This window comes from Oncorhynchus gorbuscha, linkage group LG03 (genome assembly GCF_021184085.1).
Source record: "Oncorhynchus gorbuscha isolate QuinsamMale2020 ecotype Even-year linkage group LG03, OgorEven_v1.0, whole genome shotgun sequence".
Taxonomy (NCBI): domain Eukaryota; kingdom Metazoa; phylum Chordata; class Actinopteri; order Salmoniformes; family Salmonidae; genus Oncorhynchus; species Oncorhynchus gorbuscha.
Window position 1 is genome coordinate 77270046 of NC_060175.1, and position 22771 is coordinate 77292816.

Consider the following 22771-nt stretch of genomic DNA (forward strand, 5'->3'; position numbering starts at 1 on the left):
CATGACAGCTGGTTTGGGGGACTGGGCACTTTTCTAACCTGGGGGTTACACTGTACGTATGCTTGACTGTCTCTGCACTGCTTCTGACTGAGGATGGGAGAGGGTTGAACGCTTATTTTCCTCTGCTTGAATGGGCTGGGTAACAGTCTGTCTTATTGTCGCTTGTGCATCAGGCAGTTTCAACGCAGAAAGTGGCCAAAAGTGAAGAAGCCCACCTCCAAATCACTGTGAGTTTGGACATCCCATCTGGTCCTCACGATGCCACCAGTCACCTCTAACTGAGCTTTTCTTCCTCTCTTTCCTCTCTTCCTTCTCTGTAGTTTTTTCAACTCTGGGTTCGTCCAGGCTTGCATGCTGATCTCTGCCAGTTCTAGTTTATAACCACGTCTTTCTCACTCTCCTGTCTGTCTGCATGGATGTTCTGACCTGCACAGCTCTGCTCACATCTCACCAGGGCGTCATCCTCCCCCACCGCCCAACACATCTGCCTTAATCATCTTATCATCTCTGTCTATTGGTTGACTTTTCTCTTTTATGACGTTTCATATGGTCTCTTATAAGGTCTCTTTCTGATACTCTGTGTTTCGTAAGATTTATCTCTATAGTTGCCTGATATACTAGAGCCTGATGTGAATATCACAGCATCAACCCATTCACGTGGTGCTGACGGGAAGAGATACAGACATAACAGGTGCCAGAGGTTTACTGTGGATGACACTGTTTTTGTCTGTGTGCTTTTGTCTCATCAGAGGACAGATCTGGGAAGGCTGGGAGGGATAGGGTCCATGAGGCCAGAGTGGCCCCACCCGAAGTGCCCACTGTGGGGGGAACGGGAATGGACTGGTCAGAACTTGAACCCTTGTACAGACTTGACGAGCACGCCTACGATCTCAAACTCAACTTCAACGTCAGCCTGGAGGACTGGGACAACTTTTGCGGAACCGTGGACAGGATGTTCACGTTGCTCGGCAACTTCAACCACCAGCCGAACGGGCCCCGCAGCAACGTAATTCCCGGGGAGGGAAGAGGAGGAAGAGACCACGCCCTGGTGTCATCAACGGACCAATCAACCTCAGCCATCTACCTGACCACCCTGGCCACCCCTGCTCTCCTGCTGAGAGAGGCTGGGGCCGAGGTCCTGAGGGAGGCACTGGGGCTGAATGGAGGGCCGCACCGCTCTCCCTCTCCCTCCTCCTCTTCCTCTTCCTCTCCCCTAGTTCCAGCTGAGGAGGGCAGCTCAGACTGGAACCGTGCCCCACCTCTTCTCAACCAGCTCCCTCTGCATGAGAAGGAAGAGGATGAGGAGAGCAGGGAGAGAGGTGATGAAGAGGAGAAGGAGTTGTTGAGGAGGCGGTCGTCCCGGTGGAGACTGAACCATGCTCACTGTGACTGCAGTGACTTTGTTCAGGAGGCTGAGAATGGGTTGCCTGTATGACTGCTTGTAAGACCCCTCTCTCTCTGTCTCTCCTCCTCACCTGAGATTTTAGGGACACTGAACCAGCAGAATGCCACCTCTGGCCTGTCCCCCACCCTGACCTCTCATCCCCTTCCTCCTTATGCCACAGCAGCACCTCCAGGCTGATAACGGGATGAGCCTGTCCCTTTAATCCAGACTGTGGCCCTCCAGTGCTCCAGTCATAACCCAGGCCAGCAGACTGCCCCCTGCTGGCCCCTTCCTGTAATACACCACCACACAACAGACTTCACAAGGAGATCCTCTAGGCTCGAACGCAGCAGCAGTACATGATTCTTTTCCTAATGCAGGACTTTGCTTTGGTTTTTGTTTGTGGGGCAGGGAACGAATGGGAGAGGAAAGGAAACTTGATAGATTTTTGATATTCATTGGAATCTTTGAAAAATATTTTGTATTGTGGCCATGTGTACTTTACTTTTAGGTTTTTACTACTAGCTATATTCATTGGCGGTGATTCCATCCCACTGTGCAGCTTCAGTGTATGTGGCACATTGATTTCATGTTTTTTACCCGTGTGTTACTAATCAACATTTAAAAACCCTTAATTCTATTAAATGCAGATGATCAATTATGAGATTGCAGCGATGCGCGCGCACACACACACACGCACACACTTTCAGGCACAGTGCAACCTGCCTTTGAGAATGGCGGCAAACATGCATGAGTGGTGGTTAGGGCTAAAGTGCAGGTAGGAACTGGGAGAGAGCCGTCGAAGTGCCATCTCTTTTCAGTTTAATTACGTTTCTAATGAAAAACAAGAGACTTGATATTTATGTGATTCAAATATTTTTGGGGAACTCATTCTCTTTTGTTCTTTTTTCAATTTCAAAATGAGTGTTTGACATCCAGATGTTGAACAGAATAAGAGTTTTTACTAATCAGATTTCTACAGCTTGGCCTAAATAAAGCTTGGTATCCATGGCATTACCTGTTATAAAAAAAACAGTCCAATCAGAGAACATGCATTTGAAGACAGTCATGTGATGTGAATCTAACTTGTCCAGTCTCTTTGGTTAATCTGGGAGTCTTTTTTATGAAGTCATCCGTCCAATACTTCATTGACATCATCAAAGGCCTTAGAGAAAGGAAGTGCGCTTGTTTTGCAATCCGGTTTGTCCCAGAGGTGGGCGGGACATAGGTTAGGCAACCCGCTCAGACCTCACAGCAAACCTGGCAGTTTATGTTATCTAATACCACGTATGGAAACCTAGGACATGCTGGTTTGTAAAACAAGCGCACCCAGTCATGATCAGCCGTAACTTCATGGTCTGAAGACTGTGTACATGTTTCCCTTATCATGTATTCTCTGTAGAAATTAAAATAAATGGAAAAATAAATGTATTTAACGAAGGTTGCATTCTTTATAACAATATACGGCTGTTACTAGTCCTTTTGTTTTTCGCTATACATGGTGCTATTGCGGTCTTAACGTATATATACAATTGCTGCATGTATTTGAATGTATGTTTTTTGCAATTAATGTAAATGTTTAAATATATTTTATAATACACAGAAAACTAAAGGTTTAATTATCTATCAGACACTGCCCTCTCTACTATCTGTTCACTGTTGTTTCACACCTGTAAGTATAGTCTTCTGATATAAAGATCCCCCCCCCCTAATTTACCTGGAAACTGAACCTCCCCCCAGTAATGTTGTACCATATTGTATGATGTAAAACAAGTCCCTTCTCCACCTGGAAAAAAAGAAGCAACACAACTTTTTATTAGCACTTTGAAAGGGGCTACTGTATGTGAAAGAAGGTTTTATCATAACAATGCCTTGTACAGTTAAATAGATTTATCATACATATATTTTTGTTTCCTTCGGTTTACCAGTGAACAGTTGATAGCGGTAACTAGTTTGTGAATAAAGTGTTGAATGCCAAGGTTTCCTCTTCACTTAATCTGGGGTGTGTTTATTTTTCATCTTCATCTCAGTCCTGCCAACTTTGATTGGGAGACTCTGTTACCAATGTCATATATGACAATGTCTTTGTGCACATTCATGCACTGTCTAACATCTTTTTCTGGGTTCTGAATAACCACACGTTTGATCTTGTTTCATATTCAGCCAGCAGGGGTCACCGGTTCTTTCCGTTTGGGAAGCCTTAATGACTAGCACATACAGTTTATAATCATGTCAGGAAATTTGAAATCGCTAGACAACTGCATTGTTTTATTAGCCTAGTACATAAGCGTTCTTTCACAGACAGGTTATTTGATGACGGACTCCAGTCCGTGGTGTGTTTACTCTGTCTGGGCACTAGATGGGGGTATTTGGATGATTTTTGACACAGATCATCAGACAGCAAAATGCAGAGAGGACAGTTCAATTGCAGTCCTGTAGGGATACGATTCCACACAACCCAAAGGCATGGTGGAGTTTAGTGGAGGGGAAGGAGGGAGAAACGCCGACCGTCTGACTCACACAGACAGGGCAGGGGTGAGAGGCAGTACTCTGTGCTGTAGTTACGTGGAACTGCACATAGCTGGGAAATCTACTACAACGCACATCTTTTTCCAACTTTTTGCGCATATAATGTGAGGAAAATGGCCGAGACAAGGTACGTAAGTTACTATTGTACAGTGTATTGTCAATGTATGTTTAGATGAACGAAACTAGACGGATACAATTTAACTAGTTTTTCTTCTGTTGATCCTCGTTACAATGTAGCCGCTATTCACTTCTGCCGATTCATGACTGTCTGCTGTGCAACAGTACAATACCGCTAATAAAACAGGGCTGAAGTAGGCGGATTGACTGGCGATGAAGTTTCAAATTGATCAAAACCTTTATGGCAAAACGTTTTGTCTCGATTTAGCTTTTCGTGCCAGAAATGAAAACGTTCACTGCATTTGCAATTCAAAGAGTATGCTATGAAAATCCATAAGAACCAACATTTGTCAAAGGCAATTCGTTATTACAGCGTAATAATATCATGTAGTCAATGAAACGCACTAAAAGTTGATACAGGACACTAACAGGATATACAAACGAATGCATTGGGATAAATGTTATGGTATTTCAATAATTATATGATTGTTCTGTATCAATATGCATTATATATTGTTGCTCTTTTTTTCCTAGACAGTATTTCTTTTAACACAACATATGCCTGTCCTACATCACCTGTCCTACATCACGGTGCACTCCACTGCTCCTCATGGGTGTGAAAAAGTAGAACCAGGCAAACCATGCCACTGGGCAACTTCAACGTTCAAACACGGGAACTAAGGTTTTCACAATGGAATAGGTCTAATGGGTTAGTCTGGGGGAAACATGCCTGATCTTGACCGGTTGCATATCCGTGAACAGATGCTGAACGCAACAGGAGAGGGCTGGTTTGTTACAGGACCTTATCCTTCCCGCTGGTACTGTCAGTCAATCGGCCAGTCAAGTCACCTCCCATCCTGACTGCCAGGTGCCATCCTTAAAGGTCCAATGCAGACGTTTTTATCTCAATATCAAATCATTTCTGGGTAACAATTAAATACTTTACTGTGATTGTTTTCTGTTACAATGGTCAAAAAGAAAATGATTTCTTAGAAAACAGCACTGTAGATAGTACTGTAGCTAGGTTTCCATCCAATTGGCAACAGATCTTCATGTGAATACTATCTAGTAGAGGTCCACCGATTAATCGGAATGGCTAATTAATTAGGGCCGATTTCAAGTTTTCATAACAATCGGAAATCGGTATTTTTGGGCACCAGTATTTTTAAAATATATTTTTTACACCGTTATTTAATCTTTATTTAACTAGGCAAGTCAGTTAAATACACATTCTTATTTTCAATGACGACCTAGGAACAGTGGGTTAACTACCTTGTTCAAGGGCAGAATGACAGATTTTCACATTGTCAGCTCGGGGATCCAATCTTGCAACCTCAACAGTTAACTCGTCCAACGCAATAATTACCTGCCTCTCTCTCGTTGCACTCCACAAGGAGCCTGCCTGTTATGTGAATGCAGTAAGCGAAGGTAAGTTGCTAGCTAGCATTAAACTTATCTTCTAAAAACAATCAATCAATCATAATCACTAGTTAACTACACATGGTTGATGATGTTACTAGATATTATCTAGCGTGTCCTGCGTTGCATATAATCTGACTGAGCATACAAGCATACAAGTATCTAAGTATCTGACTGAGCGGTGGTAGGCAGAAGCAGGTGCGTAAACATTCATTCAAACAGCACTTTCTTTGCGTTTGGCCAGCAGCTCTTCGTTGTGGGTCAAGCATTGCGCTGTTTATGACTTCAAGCCTATCAACTCCCGAGATGAGGCTGGTGTAACCGAAGTGAAATGGCTGGCTAGTTAGCACCCCTTGACTTTTTCCACATTTTGTTAGGTTACAGCCTTATTCTAAAATGGATTAAATCATTTTTTCCCCTCATCAATCTACACACAATACCCCATAATGAGAAAGGATAAACAGGTTTTCAGAAATGTTTGCTAATTTATTGCAAAAAATGAAATGGAATTATGACATTTACATACGTATTCAGACCCTTTACTCAGTACTTTGTTGAAGCACTTTTGGCAGCGATTACAGCCTTGCGTCTTCTTGGGTATGATGCGAAAAGCTTGGCACATCTGTATTTGGGGAGTTTTCCCCATTCTTCGCTGCAGATCCTCTCACGCTCTGTCAGGTTGGATGGGGAGCGTTGCTGTGCAGCTATTTTCAACTCTCTCCAGAGATGTTTGATCGGGAGCAGGTTTTCTAAAAGGATCTCTCTGTACTTTGCTCCGGTCATCTTTGCCTCGATCCTGACTAATCTCCCAGTCCCTGCCACTGAAAAACATCCCCACAGCATGATATTGCCACCACCATGCTTCACCGTTAGGATGGTGCCAGGTTTCCTCCTTATGTGCCGCTTGGCATGTGGACAATTCCTTCGACCTCATGGCTTGGTTTTTGCTCTGACATCAACTGTGGGACCTTACACAGACAGGTGTGTGACTTTCCAAATCATGTCCAATCAATTTCATTTACCACAGGTGGACTCCATTCAAGTTGCAGAAACATCTCAAGGATGATCAATGGAAACAGGATGCACCTGAGCTCAATTTCGGGTCTCAAATCAAAGGTCCTGAATTCTTATGTAAATAAAGTATTTATATTTTTCAAATATTTCTGCAAACTGTTTTTGCTTTGTCATTGTGGGGTATTGTGTGTGGATTGTTGAGGATTTTATATATATTGAATCCATTTCAGAATAAGGCTGTAACGTAACACAAGTCAAAGGGTCGGAATACTTTCCGAAGACACTGTAGGTGGTATTGTGATTACTACCGGCTAAGGCTACTGCAGTTGTAGATTTGTTGTAATGGCTTTCCCTCTTCCAGTGCTCCTCCCCATTCACCTGTCTCTCCACTCTTTCCTTTCACCAATGTTCTGTGAGCCCAGGCACGCCAGGTGTGTGGGACTGTTTTGACTGGTCAGGGTCAGTTTGTGCTGACTGGGAGTTTGGGCCGAAAAGCTGCATTGTTGTGCCACTGACTGCCGGATGAACCGGAGGGAGCATCATCAATGACCATTTTAGATGTTGTCAAAAACAACTTTGCCACTTTGGTGTGTCAGTGCAGATACCTTCTTTACTGGGGTGGTTTGGTGCTGTCTGAATAATACACCTCTGTGGGGATGGAGACTGCCTGGCTACCCAGACTCCTTGCTCCGGCCAAACGCTACGCCCCGCCCACAGACGTTCGTTTCTTCTCCGCAATGAGTCTGAATCTGAGTACCTCCCTGACCCTTCACCGAACGCAAACACATTAGGGGTTGTCGGATTGGTCCAGAAATCAGTGGGTTGGGCCAGAGCCAGAACACACGTGGGTAAAGTGGCGGTTGGAAAATTCTCAATTGGCTTTGATACTCTGATTGGTTAGAGACGATCCAATCGCTGATGACTTTGTTTTGTACAACACCTCTCGTGCCCTTCATCACCAGAAGCAGCTTCAGTGATGGCAGTCTCAGACTAAAGTGTGTGGCAACCGACAGAGCAGCGGAAGAATTTAGTGTGAGTCATCTGGCTAAGGGAGACACTCCTCTCATCTCTAGAGCTGTAAGGATGTCTGTCCGAGCTGTCCAGGCCATTAATTCATGATACTGGACTGCTACACACTACAGGCCATTCACCTACCAGTGTCAGAGCACTTCTAAGACCTGACATGTCATGACTTTGTAACAACACAAGACATTCTAAGCAACATCTATGGATTAACTGGTTAAGCAACATTGTCAACAATAATATGAATCAACAGTGATTTAGGTCACTCGGGCTTCCGAGTGGCGCAGCGGTCGAAGGCACTGCATCTCAGTGCTAGAGGTATCACTAGACTCTGGTTCTATTCCAGGCTGTATCACAACTGGCCGTGATTGGGAGTCCCATAGGGAGGTGCACAATTAGCCCAGCGTCGTCCGGGGTAGGCCGTCATTGTAAATAAGAATTTGTTCTTAATTGACTTGCCTAAATAATAATGAATAATAATAAATAAAATATCAGATGAAAGGCCTGGATCAAACTGTGAATTGAACCCTGAACTGAACTCCAAGAGCCTGGTCAGACCAAGTTTCTGTAGTGTATCTACACCCTTAGAAAAAAAAGGTTCTATATAAACCCTTTGAATGACCTTTTTGGTTCCAGGTAGAACCTTTTTGGGTTCAATACATAACCCTTTCCACAGAGGGTTCACCATGGAACCCAAAAGGGTTAGAATAACTGTTACCATTCACCTCATGGACTGGCCACCCTTCAGAGCCTGGTTCATCTCTAGCCGTCTTCCTATGTTCCTGCCTTCCAGTGTGTTTGTCCTAGCCACTATGTTCCTGCCTTCCAGTGAGTTTTTCCTAGCCACTATGTTCCTGCCTTCCAGTGTGTTTTTCCTAGCCACTATGTTCCTGCCTTCCAGTGTGTTTTTCCTAGCCACTTTGTTCCTGCCTTCCAGTGAGTTTTTCCTAGCCACTATGTTCCTGCCTTCCAGTGTGTTTTTCCTAGCCACTATGTTCCTGCCTTCCAGTGAGTTTTTCCTAGCCACTATGTTCCTGCCTTCCAGTGAGTTTTTCCTAGCCATTATGTTCCTGCCTTCCAGTGTGTTTTTCCTAGCCACTATGTTCCTGCCTTCCAGTGTGTTTTTCCTAGCCACTATGTTCCTGCCTTCCAGTGTGTTTTTCCTAGCCACTATGTTCCTGCCTTCCAGTGAGTTTTTCCTAGCCACTATGTTCCTGCTTTCCAGTGAGTTTTTCCTAGCCACTATGTTCCTGCTTTCCAGTGAGTTTTTCCTAGCCACTATGTTCCTGCTTTCCAGTGAGTTTTTCCTAGCCACTATGTTCCTGCCTTCCAGTGTGTTTTTCCTAGACACTTTGTTCCTGCCTTCCAGTGAGTTTTTCCTAGCCACTATGTTCCTGCTTTCCAGTGAGTTTTTCCTAGCCACTATGTTCCTGCTTTCCAGTGAGTTTTTCCTAGCCACTATGTTCCTGCTTTCCAGTGAGTTTTTCCTAGCCACTATGTTCCTGCCTTCCAGTGAGTATTTCCTAGCCACTATGTTCCTGCTTTCCAGTGAGTTTTTCCTAGTCACTATGTTCCTGCCTTCCAGTGAGTTTTTCCTAGCCACTATGTTCCTGCATTCCAGTGAGTTTTTCCTAGCCACTATGTTCCTGCCTTCCAGTGAGTTTTTCCTAGCCACTATGTTCCTGCCTTCCAGTGAGTTTTTCCTAGCCACTATGTTCCTGCCTTCCAGTGAGTTTTTCCTAGCCACTATGTTCCTGCCTTCCAGTGAGTTTTTCCTAGCCACTATGTTCCTCCCTTCCAGTGAGTTTTTCCTAGCCACTATGTTCCTGCCTTCCAGTGAGTTTTTCCTAGCCACTATGTTCCTGCCTTCCAGTGAGTTTTTCCTAGCCACTTTGTTCCTGCCTTCCAGTGAGTTTTTCCTAGCCACTATGTTCCTGCTTTCCAGTGAGTTTTTCCTAGCCACTATGTTCCTGCTTTCCAGTGAGTTTTTCCTAGCCACTATGTTCCTGCCTTCCAGTGTGTTTTTCCTAGCCACTTTGTTCCTGCCTTCCAGTGAGTTTTTCCTAGCCACTATGTTCCTGCTTTCCAGTGAGTTTTTCCTAGCCACTATGTTCCTGCCTTCCAGTGAGTTCTTCCTAGCCACTATGTTCCTACCTTCCAGTGTGTTTTTCCTAGCCACTTTGTTCCTGCCTTCCAGTGTGTTTTTCCTAGCCACTATGTTCCTGCCTTCCAGTGTGTTTTTCCTAGCCACTATGTTCCTGCCTTCCAGTGTGTTTTTCCTAGCCACTATGTTCCTGCTTTCCAGTGATTTTTTCCTTGCCACTATGTTCCTGCTTTCCAGTGAGTTTTTCCTAGCCACTATGTTCCTGCCTTCCAGTGAGTTTTTCCTAGCCACTATGTTCCTGCTTTCCAGTGAGTTTTTCCTAGCCACTATGTTCCTGCTTTCCAGTGAGTTTTTCCTAGCCACTATGTTCCTGCCTTCCAGTGTGTTTTTCCTAGCCACTTTGTTCCTGCCTTCCAGTGAGTTTTTCCTAGCCACTATGTTCCTGCTTTCCAGTGAGTTTTTCCTAGCCACTATGTTCCTGCCTTCCAGTGTGTTTTTCCTAGCCACTTTTTTCCTGCCTTCCAGTGAGTTTTTCCTAGCCACTATGTTCCTGCCTTCCAGTGTGTTTTTCCTAGCCACTTTGTTCCTGCCTTCCAGTGTGTTTTTCCTAGCCACTTTGTTCCTGCCTTCCAGTGAGTTTTTCCTAGCCACTATGTTCCTGCCTTCCAGTGTGTTTTTCCTAGCCACTTTTTCCTGCCTTCCAGTGAGTTTTTCCTAGCCACTATGTTCCTGCCTTCCAGTGTGTTTTTCCTAGCCACTTTGTTCCTGCCTTCCAGTGTGTTTTTCCTAGCCACTATGTTCCTGCCTTCCAGTGTGTTTTTCCTAGCCACTTTGTTCCTGCCTTCCAGTGAGTTTTTCCTAGCCACTATGTTCCTGCCTTCCAGTGTGTTTTTCCTAGCCACTTTTTTCCTGCCTTCCAGTGAGTTTTTCCTAGCCACTATGTTCCTGCCTTCCAGTGTGTTTTTCCTAGCCACTTTGTTCCTGCCTTCCAGTGTGTTTTTCCTAGCCACTTTGTTCCTGCCTTCCAGTGAGTTTTTCCTAGCCACTATGTTCCTGCCTTCCAGTGTGTTTTTCCTAGCCACTTTTTTCCTGCCTTCCAGTGAGTTTTTCCTAGCCACTATGTTCCTGCCTTCCAGTGTGTTTTTCCTAGCCACTTTGTTCCTGCCTTCCAGTGTGTTTTTCCTAGCCACTATGTTCCTGCCTTCCAGTGTGTTTTTCCTAGCCACTTTGTTCCTGCCTTCCAGTGAGTTTTTCCTAGCCACTATGTTCCTGCCTTCCAGTGTGTTTTTCCTAGCCACTTTTTTCCTGCCTTCCAGTGAGTTTTTCCTAGCCACTTTGTTCCTGCCTTCCAGTGAGTTTTTCCTAGCCACTATGTTCCTGCTTTCCAGTGAGTTTTTCCTAGCCACTATGTTCCTGCCTCTGCATTGCTTGCTCTTTGGGGTTTTAGGCTGGGTATCTGTAAACCACTTTGTGACAACTGCTAATGTAAAAAGAGGTTAATGAAAGACATTTGATACATGTCAATATTCCAGATTGGAAAACCCCCAGCAACTAACACCGGGGCGAACGTTACTCTAATGACTAGTTATTTCCAGAGACCGTTCAGTTGCTTTAACATTCCCCAAATACTCCTCCAGTCCAAACCTCTTGGCTCCTCTCCCTTTCTGTTTGGTTTTATCACCACCCAGTAGGTGGTTGTCTGGAAATAACTCACAGTATTTAACTGGTCTAACTGGCCTGTACCCCTGACGTGGTGGTCCTTAGGCCTGGGTCCCAGAGTAGTAGTCTGTAAAAACGCCTGCTCATTAAGACGGGCAGAGATGGCCCGGTTTCAGTGTTTTAGGTCATTACCACAGCCAAGGCTGGATGTGCTACATTGACTTTACTCCTGGGCCATGACTGGAAGACCCATGCCAGGAATGTTTACAAAAGTAATGCTTTTAAATTGATGGTAATTTATGCTGTATACATTTTGTGTTTTTGCAATTCCTGATCTTGTTTTTCTTCCAATGGGTTGGCAGTTGGCTCCCAGCCCTTAGAGTGATGACGAATAGGCTATACACCTGTAGATGATGTGATTACTTACCTGCCTGCTTCCTTATGAATACTCAAAGTACAAAGCAACATTTGAAACATTTGGTGTAAGGGAAGGATCAGAAGGAAGGCTTCTGTTGTCAACCTTGCATCTATCTCCTGTGCTAATTTATCGGGGTATTTGTGATTTTGGAGAAGAGGTTGGAGGGGAGGAGACTTTCTCACAGTGGGTGTTGGATCAGCACTCTGCTGCAACAAATCTCAGACGAACTTTAGAGTAATTGACATCTCCATGGTAACAGTGTTTGGAGTGGCGGCTGGCTGGGTAGAGGTGTTGACAGAGACCCAGTGTCAGGGACTAGGAGGGCTGTTGATAGGCATTGTGTTGATGTGTTCTGCTGTTTGCTGAGTAAAGCCTCCATTTGCTCCTGTAAACACAGTCATCCATCACAACACCATGAGAAACCATGTCACACAAGACAGACTTCTTCTCTCCTCCGTTCAGCCCCAAGTCTGTCTTCTTCTGTCTCCAGAAACTCATCTTTGACCATTTACAGTTTCCTGGTCAGAACAAGACTTCTACTGAAGGGTTCATGGTTTAGCCGTTTGCCATGAATAATCGGCCTAAGGTTTATCACCTGCCAGGGATTTTCTTTTTATGTGTCAGAGTGTTTGCATACAGCAACACACACACATTCACACACACAATGCATGTGTCTGTGACTAACCTTGTATTTACCCTGGTGTCAAACAGTTCAGTCAACACAGTGGTGTAGCCCAGGTCAGCATGCAAGGCACCATGCCTCTCAGTCTGAATGTAGAGGCTTGTTTTCCTCTCTCACAGTGGAAACTCTGGATATTCCTTTGTCTCTTAATCACCTGGTCAGTGTTGCAGTAAAAAGGGTTCCCCATGACCCAGGCCCAGCAGACTGACCAGGGCGGGAGGATCAGCTTGCAGGATGGAAAAGGGCTCAGTGGTGGGCACCACAGTGTCCAGCCTGCCTCAGCCCAAACAGCCTTTCCCTTCCTGCGGAAAGGCTGGCGCGTGTGTGTGTGTGTGTGTGTGTGTGTGTGTGTGTGTGTGTGTGTGTGTGTGTGTGTGTGTGTGTGTGTGTGTGTGTGTGTGTGTGTGTGTGTGTGTGTGTGTGTGTGTGTGTGTGTGTGTGTGTGTGTGTGTGTGTGTGTGTGTGTGTGTGTGTGATGTTTAGAGCGGGTATAGGTTGGGCGAGACAGACAGAAACAAAACAGTGACCGCCACACTGTCTGTCAATATATCCCACCGGTGGTCATTTACACCCTGTCTCTACCAGCAGGTCTTATAGTCTTTGTGTGTGTGTGTGTGTGTGTGTGTGTGTGTGTGTGTGTGTGTGTGTGTGTGTGTGTGTGTGTGTGTGTGTGTGTGTGTGTGTGTGTGTGTGTGTGTGTGTGTGTGTGTGTGTGTGTGTGTGTGTGTGTGTGTGTGTGTGTGTGTGTGTGTGTGTGTGTGTGTATGTGTTATAGATGTGACAGTGGGTGATGGAGAGGGTCGTGGTATTGCAGCTGTTCTGGTTGTCCTGATGTTTGCACATGCTAACCTCTGTGTAACCCAGGACTGGGGCCCCGTGTCTCCCAGGGGAGGGCCCCTAAGGACAGTCATTAGTAGAGTGGATGTGGGCTTGAAGCCTAAAGGAGAAGGCCAGTGGAAATGAAGGATAATCTCTGCCGTTGTCTGGGTTAATGAGTGCTGGGAGCTGCTGCTCAGGAATGCCCATGGTCCATCCATCCATGCTTTTGTTTAATGGATCCCAGACTATGTGCTGAGAAAATCCACAAAGAAGAGGTATGATTAACCTACATGGGCAATCTGAATGGTTGTGATCAGTGGCGATGCTCAGCAGTATCTTAGCGGTAGACACTAGGAGTGACAGGAGATGCCCTTAAGTCTTTGCACTGCAAATCTCCTTTCAGGAGGGCCATTGGAACATTGGAGGACGTAGGAGTGTGCTACTCCGCACGCACACACACACACACACACACACACACACACACACACACACACACACACACACACACACACACACACACACACACACACACACACACACACACACACACACACACACACACACACACACACACACACACACACACACACACACACACACACACACACAGCCGCTACTTCAATCAAATCATGTCCCTGGGAGCTCGTTCAGGAGACTTGTAAGATCAAAGCACCAGAATACTTTTAACTCTACAGATTAGTTTAAAAAGTATCAGGATGCAAATTACCTGCAATTAGGCCTAATTAAAACCATAACTATTATGCAAATCATGACTGTTGGGGAAATTAACAATGGGACAATTATATTCAGCAAACAGAAAAACAACGAAAACCTCATTTTACTAATTGCCAGTAACAGAATAAAATTGCGGCATTGACTGGTGTTCACAGTATGCGTGCACACAGACAGACTTATAGTTGTGTGTGTGTTGGAAGGTGTTGGCGGGATGTGGGGGGTCTTTAAAGAGCAGAGCAAAGAGGAGGTAACTTTAGCTGTTTGAAACAGATGAGCTGGCTGTGTCCAGTCAGTCAGCCAATGGGTTTGTGGTGATAGGATCACTGGCACCAGCAGCTCTGAGACCACTGGACTCCTGCCAGACTCTCTCTCTCTATAGAACAGACACCATGAGGACATTCACCCTTACTCGTCACTCCCTTTATATACCTAACCACCCCCCACCCTTTTCTCTTTCGTGTCTGCTAATTGTATTTGTATGTATTATGGATCCCCATTAGGTGCTGCCAAGACAGCAGCTACTCTTCCTGGGGTCCAGCAACATTAAGGCAGTTGTATACCATTTTAAACATTACAATACATTTCACCAACAGATTAAGTGTGTGCCCTCTGGCCACTGCTCTACTACCACATATCTACAACACAAAATCCATGTGTACGTGTGTTTAGAGTGCGTATGTTATGTGTCTGTGTGTCTGTACCTGTGTGTGTGTCTCTTCACAGTCCCGCTGTTTCATAAGGTGTATTTTTATCCCGTTTTTTAATTAGATTTTACTGCTTGCCTCAGTTACTTGATATGGAATAGACCTACATGTAGTCATGGCTCTATGTAGTACTGTGCACCTGCCATAGTCTGTTCTGGACTTGGGGCTGTGAAGAGACCCCTGGTGGCATGTCTTGTGGGGTATGCATGGGTGTCTGAGCTGTGTGCTAGTAGTTTAAATAAGAGACCTCTGGTGGCATGTCTTGTGGGGTATGCATGGGTGTCTGAGCTGTGTGCTAGTAGTTTAAATAAGAGACCTCTGGTGGCATGTCTTGTGGGGTATGCATGGGTGTCTGAGCTGTGTGCTAGTAGTTTAAATAAGAGACCTCTGGTGGCATGTCTTGTGGGGTATGCATGGGTGTCTGAGCTGTGTGCTAGTAGTTTAAATAAGAGACCTCTGGTGGCATGTCTTGTGGGGTATGCATGGGTGCCTGAGCTGTGTGCTAGTAGTTTAAATAAGAGACCTCTGGTGGCATGTCTTGTGGGGTGAATGCATGGGTGTCTGAGCTGTGTGCTAGTAGTTTAAATAAGAGACCTCTGGTGGCATGTCTTGTGGGGTATGCATGGGTGTCTGAGCTGTGTGCTAGTAGTTTAAATAAGAGACCCCTGGTGGCATGTCTTGTGGGGTATGCATGGGTGTCTGAGCTGTGTGCTAGTAGTTTAAATAAGAGACCTCTGGTGGCATGTCTTGTGTGGTATGCATGGGTGTCTGAGCTGTGTGCTAGTTGTTTAAATGGACTGCTCACTGCATTCAACATGTCAACCCTTCTTACAAATACAAGTAGTGACGAAGTCAATCTCTCCTCTACTTTGAGCCAGGAGATTGACATTCACATTTGAGGGCCAGTCGTGCTGCTGGGCCAATTGTAATTTTCTTAAGTCCCTCTTTGTGGCAGCTGACAACACAACTGGACAGTAGTCCAGGTGCGACAAAACAATGGCCTCAAGGACCTGCCTTGTTGATAGCATTGTTATGAAGGCTGAAGATCACTTTATTATGGACAGACCTCTCCCATCTTAGTTACTGTTGCATCAATTTGTTTGGGCCATGACAGTCACCTCAACTTTCTCAGTTTCCACATTATGCCTTACAATATTTAGTTGAGGTTTAGGGTTTAGTGAATGCTTTTAGTTTTTGAAATGTTCAGTACTAACTTATTAGTTAGTGATTTTACTTGCTGTGGTAGCTGATGTGTATAGTGTGGAGTCATCAGCATACATAGACACAGAGGCTTTACTCAGAGCCAGAGGCAGGTCATTAGTAAAAATTGAAAAAAGTAATGGGCCTAGACAGCTGCCCTGGGGAATTCCTGATTCTACCTAGATTATGTTGGAGAGGTTTCCATTAAAGAACACCCTCTGTGTTCTGTTAAACAGGTAACTCTCAATCCACAATATAGCAGTGGATGTAAAGCCATAACACATACATTTTTTCCAGCAGCAGATTATGATCAATAATGTAAAAAGCTGCACTGAAGTCGAACAAAAAAGCTCCTACAATCTTTTTATTATCAATTTCTCTCAGCCAATCATGTCATTTGTATAAGTGTCATACATGTTGAATGCCCTTCCATGTAAGTGTGCAGAAAATCTGTTTGTTTACTGTAAAATAGCATTAATTCTGGTCGAACATAATTTTTTCCAAAAGTCTACTTAGGATTGGTAACAAGCTGATTGGTCGACTGTTTGAGCCAGTAAAGGGTGCTTTGTTGTTCTAGGATAGCGGAATGACTTTTGCTTCCCTCCAGGCCTGAGCTCTCACACTTTCCTGTAGGCTTAGATTGAATAGATGACAAATAGGAGTGGCAATATAGTCCGCTATCATCCTCAGTCATTTTACATCCAAGTTGTCAGACCCAGGGGGCTTGTCATTGTTGATTGACTATAATCATTTTCCCACCTCTTCCACATTCACTTTATGGAATTCAAAATTACAGTGCTTGTCTTTCATAATTTGGCCCAGTTATGCATGTGTAGATTCAGACTTTTGTTAATCTTGCCAATTCAAAAATCATTAAGGAAGTTGGCAATATCAGTGGGTTTTGTGATGAATGAGCCATCTGATACGATGAATGATGGAGCCGAGTTTGCCTTTTTGCCCAAAATGTAATTAAAGGGGCTCCAAAGCTTTTTACTCTCGTTCTTTATATATCTTGTATATCTTTGTTTCATAGCTTCTTCTTCTTTTTGTTCAGTTCAGTCACATCTCAATTTACAGTACGTTTGCCAATCGGCTGTGCAGTCAGACTTATTTGCCATTCCTTTTGCCTCCTCTCTCTCAACCATACCATTTTTCAAATCCTCAACAATCCACGGGGATTTAACAGATTTAACAGTTTTTACAGTCATTTACATAATGGGTGCGTGCTTATTAGTAACTGGAATAAGCAATTTCATAAATGTGTCAAGTGCAGCGTCTGGTTGCCGCTCATTACACACCACCGACCAACAAATATATTTGACATTTTCAACATAGGAATCAAGACAAAACTTGACCACTTATACACTATATTATAAAGGCTATTTACATATTCATATCCACATATCCTCTTGTTAGTGTCCCTTCTCCAAACTCAGCAGCAGCAAACAACCTGTGGGAATGTGTGCACAGTGGAGCGTATGCCGAGGCCAGACGGAACTATCTCTGTGTGTTTTGTTGAGTAAAGAGCCTGTAGAGGTAAGCAGAGTAACAGAAGTAAGAGAGGCGGGTGGGGTGGGGCAGAGAGAGAGAGAGTGACAGCATTTATAAGCCTGTTTTCTGTCCAGCCTCTTTCAGGTCTCCCACCTCATCCTCAGACCCCAGGGTCACAATGGAGTGTTGAGTTAACTGAACACACAGGGAGACCATCACAGAGTAGAAGAAAAGACCCATTATAGTTGTCAGGGCTCCTAGTTATGTGCACACACACCGCTGCCTGGTCCTGACAGAGTGTGTAGACACACGGCTGGCGTCAAGGCTGCCGGGTGCTGGGTCCTGACTAAGTAAACACACAGGCAGTGTTCTGGGGCCGTAAGTGGCTGTGGTGACCAAATGCCACGGCTCTCACAGATGGTACCCTGTCTATCTACCCTCTCAGCACTGCCACAAACACACAGAGGGCAAGAAAGAGAGGGACCAACTAACACAAGGGACAATAATGTTTTTCACCCCCCTGCTTCCACCATTTACATGAGTGGTTTCCTCGCCTCCCATGTCATCTCCTCCTCATCCTTCCCCTCCTCTCTACTGTTTCTCTTTCATTGTTCTTCTTTTGTGTTTTCAGTGCCCCCCCCCATGTCTTTTATTTGTACCCCTCTACGCATCCTCAGAACAGAACTGAGGGGAGTGGTTGGTTGGACATCCACAGTGTAGCTGGTCCTCTGGGCCTTACCACGGTCTGCTTTGTAGAACCCTCAGTGTCTTGGGAACTGTGCTGTTATTCCCCAGGGCTATGAACTACAGGTCGACCGATTATGGTTTTTCAACATACCCATTATTGGAGGACCAAAAAAGCCGATGCCGATTAATCGGCCGATTATTATTATTTTTTTGTAATAATGACAATTACAACAATACTGAATGAACACTTATTTTAGCTTAATATAATACTTCAATAAAATCAATTGAGCCTCAAGTAAATAATGAAACATGTTCAATTTGGTTTACATAATGCAAAAACAAAGTGTTGGAGAAGAAAGTAAACGTGCAATATGTGCTATGTAAGAAAACTAACGTTTCAGTTTCTTGCTCAGAACATGAGAACATATGAAAGCTGGTGGTTCCTTTTAACATAAGTCTTCAATATTCCCAGGTAGTACATTTTAGGTTGTAGTTATTATAGGAATTATAGGACTATTTCCCTCTATACCATTTGTATTTCATTAACCTTTGACTATTGGATGTTCTTATAGGCACTTTAGTATTGCCAGTGAAACAGTAAAGCTTCCGTCCCTCTAGTTAGCGCGCGCTAACTAGCTAGCCATTTCACTTCGGTTACACCAGCCTCATCTCGGGAGTTGATAGGCTTGAAGTCATAAACAGCACAATGCTTGACGCACAACGAAGAGCTGCTGGCAAAATGCACGAAAGTGCTGTTTGAATGAATGTTTACACACCTGCTTCTGCCTACCACCGCTCAGTCAGATACTTAGATACTTGTATGCTTGTATGCTCAGTCAGATTATATGCAATGCAGGACACACTAGATAATATCTAGTAATATCATCAACCATGTGTAGTTAACTAGTGATTATGATTAATTGATTGTTTTTTATAAGTTAAGTTTAATGCTAGCTAACAACTTACCTTCGCTTACTGCATTCGTGTAACAGGCAGTCTCCTTGTGGAGTGCAACGAGAGAGAGGCAGGTCGTTATTGCGTTGGACTAGTTAACTGTACGGTTGCAAGAATGGATCCCCCGAGCTGACAAGGTGAAAATCTGACAAGGCAGTTAACCCACCGTTCCTAGGCCGTCATTGAAAATAAGAATGTGTTCTTAGCTGACTTGCCTAGTTAAATAAAGGTATAAAAAAAATAACAATAATAAATTTGGCAAATCAGCAGCCAAAAATACCGATTTCCGATTGTTATGAAAACTGAAAATCAGCCCTAATGAATCGGTCATTCCGATGAATCGGTCGACCTGAAATATGAACATGTCTCAGCTCTCCATGCGCCAGGTCTGGAGCAGTAGGGAATAATGTTGGAGCCGTCGGGCTAACGCTAGGCTAACTAGACCTTTTTCCCAAATGACTATTTCTGGAGAATAAAGTGGCCCAGTGCTGACTCTACGTATCATGTTTGTGAGCCGGTGTGTCAGTCACATACATACAAGTGTGTTAGCATGTGTGTTTCTGTTACCATTTACCAGGGTGTGTACATTCTGAGTGTATGGATATTTAAGAGGGGCTGAAGTAGAACATGTGAATCAGATTGTTGTCTAGAGTGTAGCATAGGTAATTATAGAGCACGTTAAAGATCTGATAGAGACTGCTTCAGATGACTTGTGAGCATGGCTTCAGGGTGGAACCTGTAATGTGTGTGTGTGTGTGTGTGTGTGTGTGTGTGTGTGTGTGTGTGTGTGTGTGTGTGTGTGTGTGTGTGTGTGTGTGTGTGTGTGTGTGTGTGTGTGTGTGTGTGTGTGTGTGTGTGTGTGTGTGTGTGTGTGTGTGTGTGTGTGTGTGTGTGTGTGTGTGTGTGTGTGCATGCATGCATTTTGGATGATTTTGTGTGTGGGGGAGTTCTACCAGCAACCCTTTATTGTAGAAAAGGTTTATTCTGATGCAGTTGTCCCCCCCCCACTGATAGACCAGAGCACTTGACAAAGTGCTTGGGAGACAAAAGGAATGCCAGTGCGCGCGTGCGTGCGTGCGTGCGTGCGTGTGTGTGCGTGTGCGCGTGCGCGTGCGTGTGCGTGTGTGTGTGTGTGTGTGTGTGTGTGTGTGTGTGTGTGTGTGTGTGTGTGTGTGTGTGTGTGTGTGTGTGTGTGTGTGTGTGTGTGTGTGTGTGTGTGTGTGTGTGTGTGTGTGTGTGTGTGTGTGTGTGTGTGTGTGTGTGTGTGTGATAGATGTCTCCAGAAGAGTGATGAGCTAGGGGGCTAATCCTTGGTATTAGAAGGACATAGTAAGAGGGTGCCGTATTTCTCCAGCCAGGAATGACTAAATGTTTTGGCAGATTTAGCACTGGCTCTCAAATCTCTGGTTCTCTTTCTGTGAAGAAAGGAACGTGAGCCTCTGGAACAGGCTAGGACGAGGACAAATGGGTGTGCGGCTAGAAAAAACAGTTTTTCTCTCTGTGATTCAAAGTTTGAAACATTGCTTGCTACTTTTTTCACTTTACCTCCAGCAGAGAGAAAGAGCAGAGGAGAAAAAGAGAAAGCTGATGCATGTGGGATTGAACTTGCAGGTTTTTGGCAATCCACCTCTCCCTTGATATATCCCCTTCTCTCTCTCTCTCTCTCTCTCTCTCTCTCTCTCTCTCTCTCTCTCTCTCTCTCTCTCTCTCTCTCTCTCTCTCTCTCTCTCTCTCTCTCTCTCTCCCTCTCTCTCTCTCTCTTCCTGCTCCTTGTCCCCTGTTCTGTTCCATGATGTATGTCAGATGTTTCCTACAGTCCTCTGTCTCCGTCTCCCAGGGGCCCCTTGTGATTGCCGTGGGGACAGGTTTTCTCTGGGACAGTGTGTAACACAGCCTCCTCCACCCCCCCCCACCACGATGCCACTCACAGCACAGCATACACCTACTTCTCTCTGTGTCAGAGTACTTCTATCTTCTCATATTACTCTTTATTTCCTTCTTTTATGTCCCTCTCTCTCTCTCTCTCTCTCTCTCTCTCTCTCTCTCTCTCTCTCTCTCTCTCTCTCTCTCTCTCTCTCTCTCTCTCCCTCTCCCCTTAATACACAAACAGACACAGTAGCAGAGGTTGCTTGGGGACATAGTGATTCCCCTCCAAGTCATGTACAGGATCCGTCAGGGTTAATTAATTCTCCATGCATCCAGAAAAGGTCACAAGCTGACTGATGCATTCTGCCCTGCCTCGTGTAATATGCACACAGCCTGAAAGCACACATATCCACTTGCACGAACACACTGAATGGCAAAGACAGGTGTTCTTGTCCATTTATCTGACATCACAAGAAGAAAGAAAGCATAGTTTTGGCTCCCATTTCAGAGAGCCTTTCCCTTTTAACCCATTGAGAGAGACAGGGCAAACAGGGGGAGGAGAGAGAGAGGGGGGGGCATTGAAGATCAGTCCTCAACTCTGTATGAGGCTCAACTGAGGATAGTGGGCTTGTTTCATTTGGTTTCTGCATCACATCAGTCAGTTTAGACAGCAGCACCCTACAGTGATCAGACACAGATTCCCCTCAAAGCCAAGCCTGCCGAGTCAGACGCCTCGGGGAGCATTCTGGAACACAGAGAGCGAGACCAAACAGCCAGACAGATTGTAGAGGTTCCGTGTCTCATCACACACTACCTGCAGAGAGTGTGCATCTTATACACTGTAAGAGGTAGACTTATTAACATGAATTGAAGTGATAGACTGAGCATTGAGCCATCAGGCCAGCCAGCTGCAGTGAGAGGGTGAGATGATAGTTTAGTTCTAGCATCCCTCTTGTCTGCCTCCTCCTCCTCCACAAAGAGGGACAGCCCACACAGTACATTGGTGGGGATACCAGGGGGGTGGTTAATGAGAGAGGACCAAACGACTGTTCATTTGATCCCCTCTCAGATATGAACCACAGCCGGTGTACCCTGGAGCACAACACTCAAGACGACCCACCACGTCAATAGCACAGCCCTGCATTCAGACAGACAGCATTAGCTCCTTGTCTCTGGGTGGCAGAGAAGCCTCTGTGTTGATTCCTGTGTGAGGTGCTGGATGGGGAGGACAAGGTGCAGAACTCCAGGAGAAATACTGCTGGGAGAGAGCGGGCCCTGGCCTGGCTGGGACACACTCAGACACACTGGTTCTGTTGGCTTTGGGCAGGACAGTGGATAGTATGCTGAGCAGAGTTTAGAAATGGGTCATTATTACTGGGAGATGGAAGCCTCTGAGGAGAAGCACGGTGTGTCTGTAGGGACTGGATATGAGTAACGACTTGATGGAAACACACACAACCAAAGGAGCGTTATTTATTTATGTTATGTAACTAGGCAAGTCAGTTAAGAAAAAATGGTTATTTACAATGACGGCCAAATCCTAAACCGGACGACGCTGAGCCAATTGTGTGCCGGCCCATGGGACTCCCAATCACAGCCAGTTGTGATACATCCTGGAATCGAACCAGGGTCCGTAGGAACACCTCTAGCACTGAGATGCAGTGTCTTAGACCACTGCCCCGCTCGGGGGCTAGAGAAGGGCCTCTTGTCTATAAATCCACTGCTACAGTATTTCGGGTTAAATATTATCATACACACATGTAATAAAAACATGTGAAGCTCTAGTTTGGTCTGCTGGATAAAGTGGCTTGTCTGTGTGTGTGTGTGTGTGTGTGTGTGTGTGTGTGTGTGTGTGTGTGTGTGTGTGTGTGTGTGTGTGTGTGTGTGTGTGTGTGTGTGTGTGTGTGTGTGTGTGTGTGTGTGTGTGTGTGTGTGTGTGTGTGTGTGTGTGTGTGTGTCACTAAAC

At 45.0% G+C, this 22771-nt stretch overlaps 2 protein-coding genes across 7 annotated transcripts in view; both read left to right on the forward strand.

The window, feature by feature from the left end:
* The window catches only part of sulf2b (sulfatase 2b), a 189951-nt gene extending 186576 nt beyond the window's left edge, over positions 1-3375 (forward strand). For 4 of the 6 annotated variants that reach the window (XM_046343783.1, XM_046343784.1, XM_046343782.1 and 1 more), the window contains 2 exons: positions 174-227; positions 750-3375. In XM_046343783.1, coding sequence (XP_046199739.1) covers positions 174-227; positions 750-780 — 85 coding nt within the window. In that variant the 3' untranslated portion in view covers positions 781-3375. The remainder of the gene's footprint in view (positions 1-173; positions 228-749) is intronic. The other 2 variants (XM_046343786.1, XM_046343787.1) reach the window with 1 other exon arrangement.
* Positions 3376-3863: 488 nt separating this feature from the next.
* Positions 3864-22771, forward strand: part of arhgap46b (Rho GTPase activating protein 46b) — a 94314-nt gene continuing 75406 nt past the window's right edge. Inside the window, exon 1 of the mRNA XM_046343789.1 lies at positions 3864-4040. Coding sequence (XP_046199745.1) covers positions 4027-4040 — 14 coding nt within the window. The 5' untranslated portion in view covers positions 3864-4026. The remainder of the gene's footprint in view (positions 4041-22771) is intronic.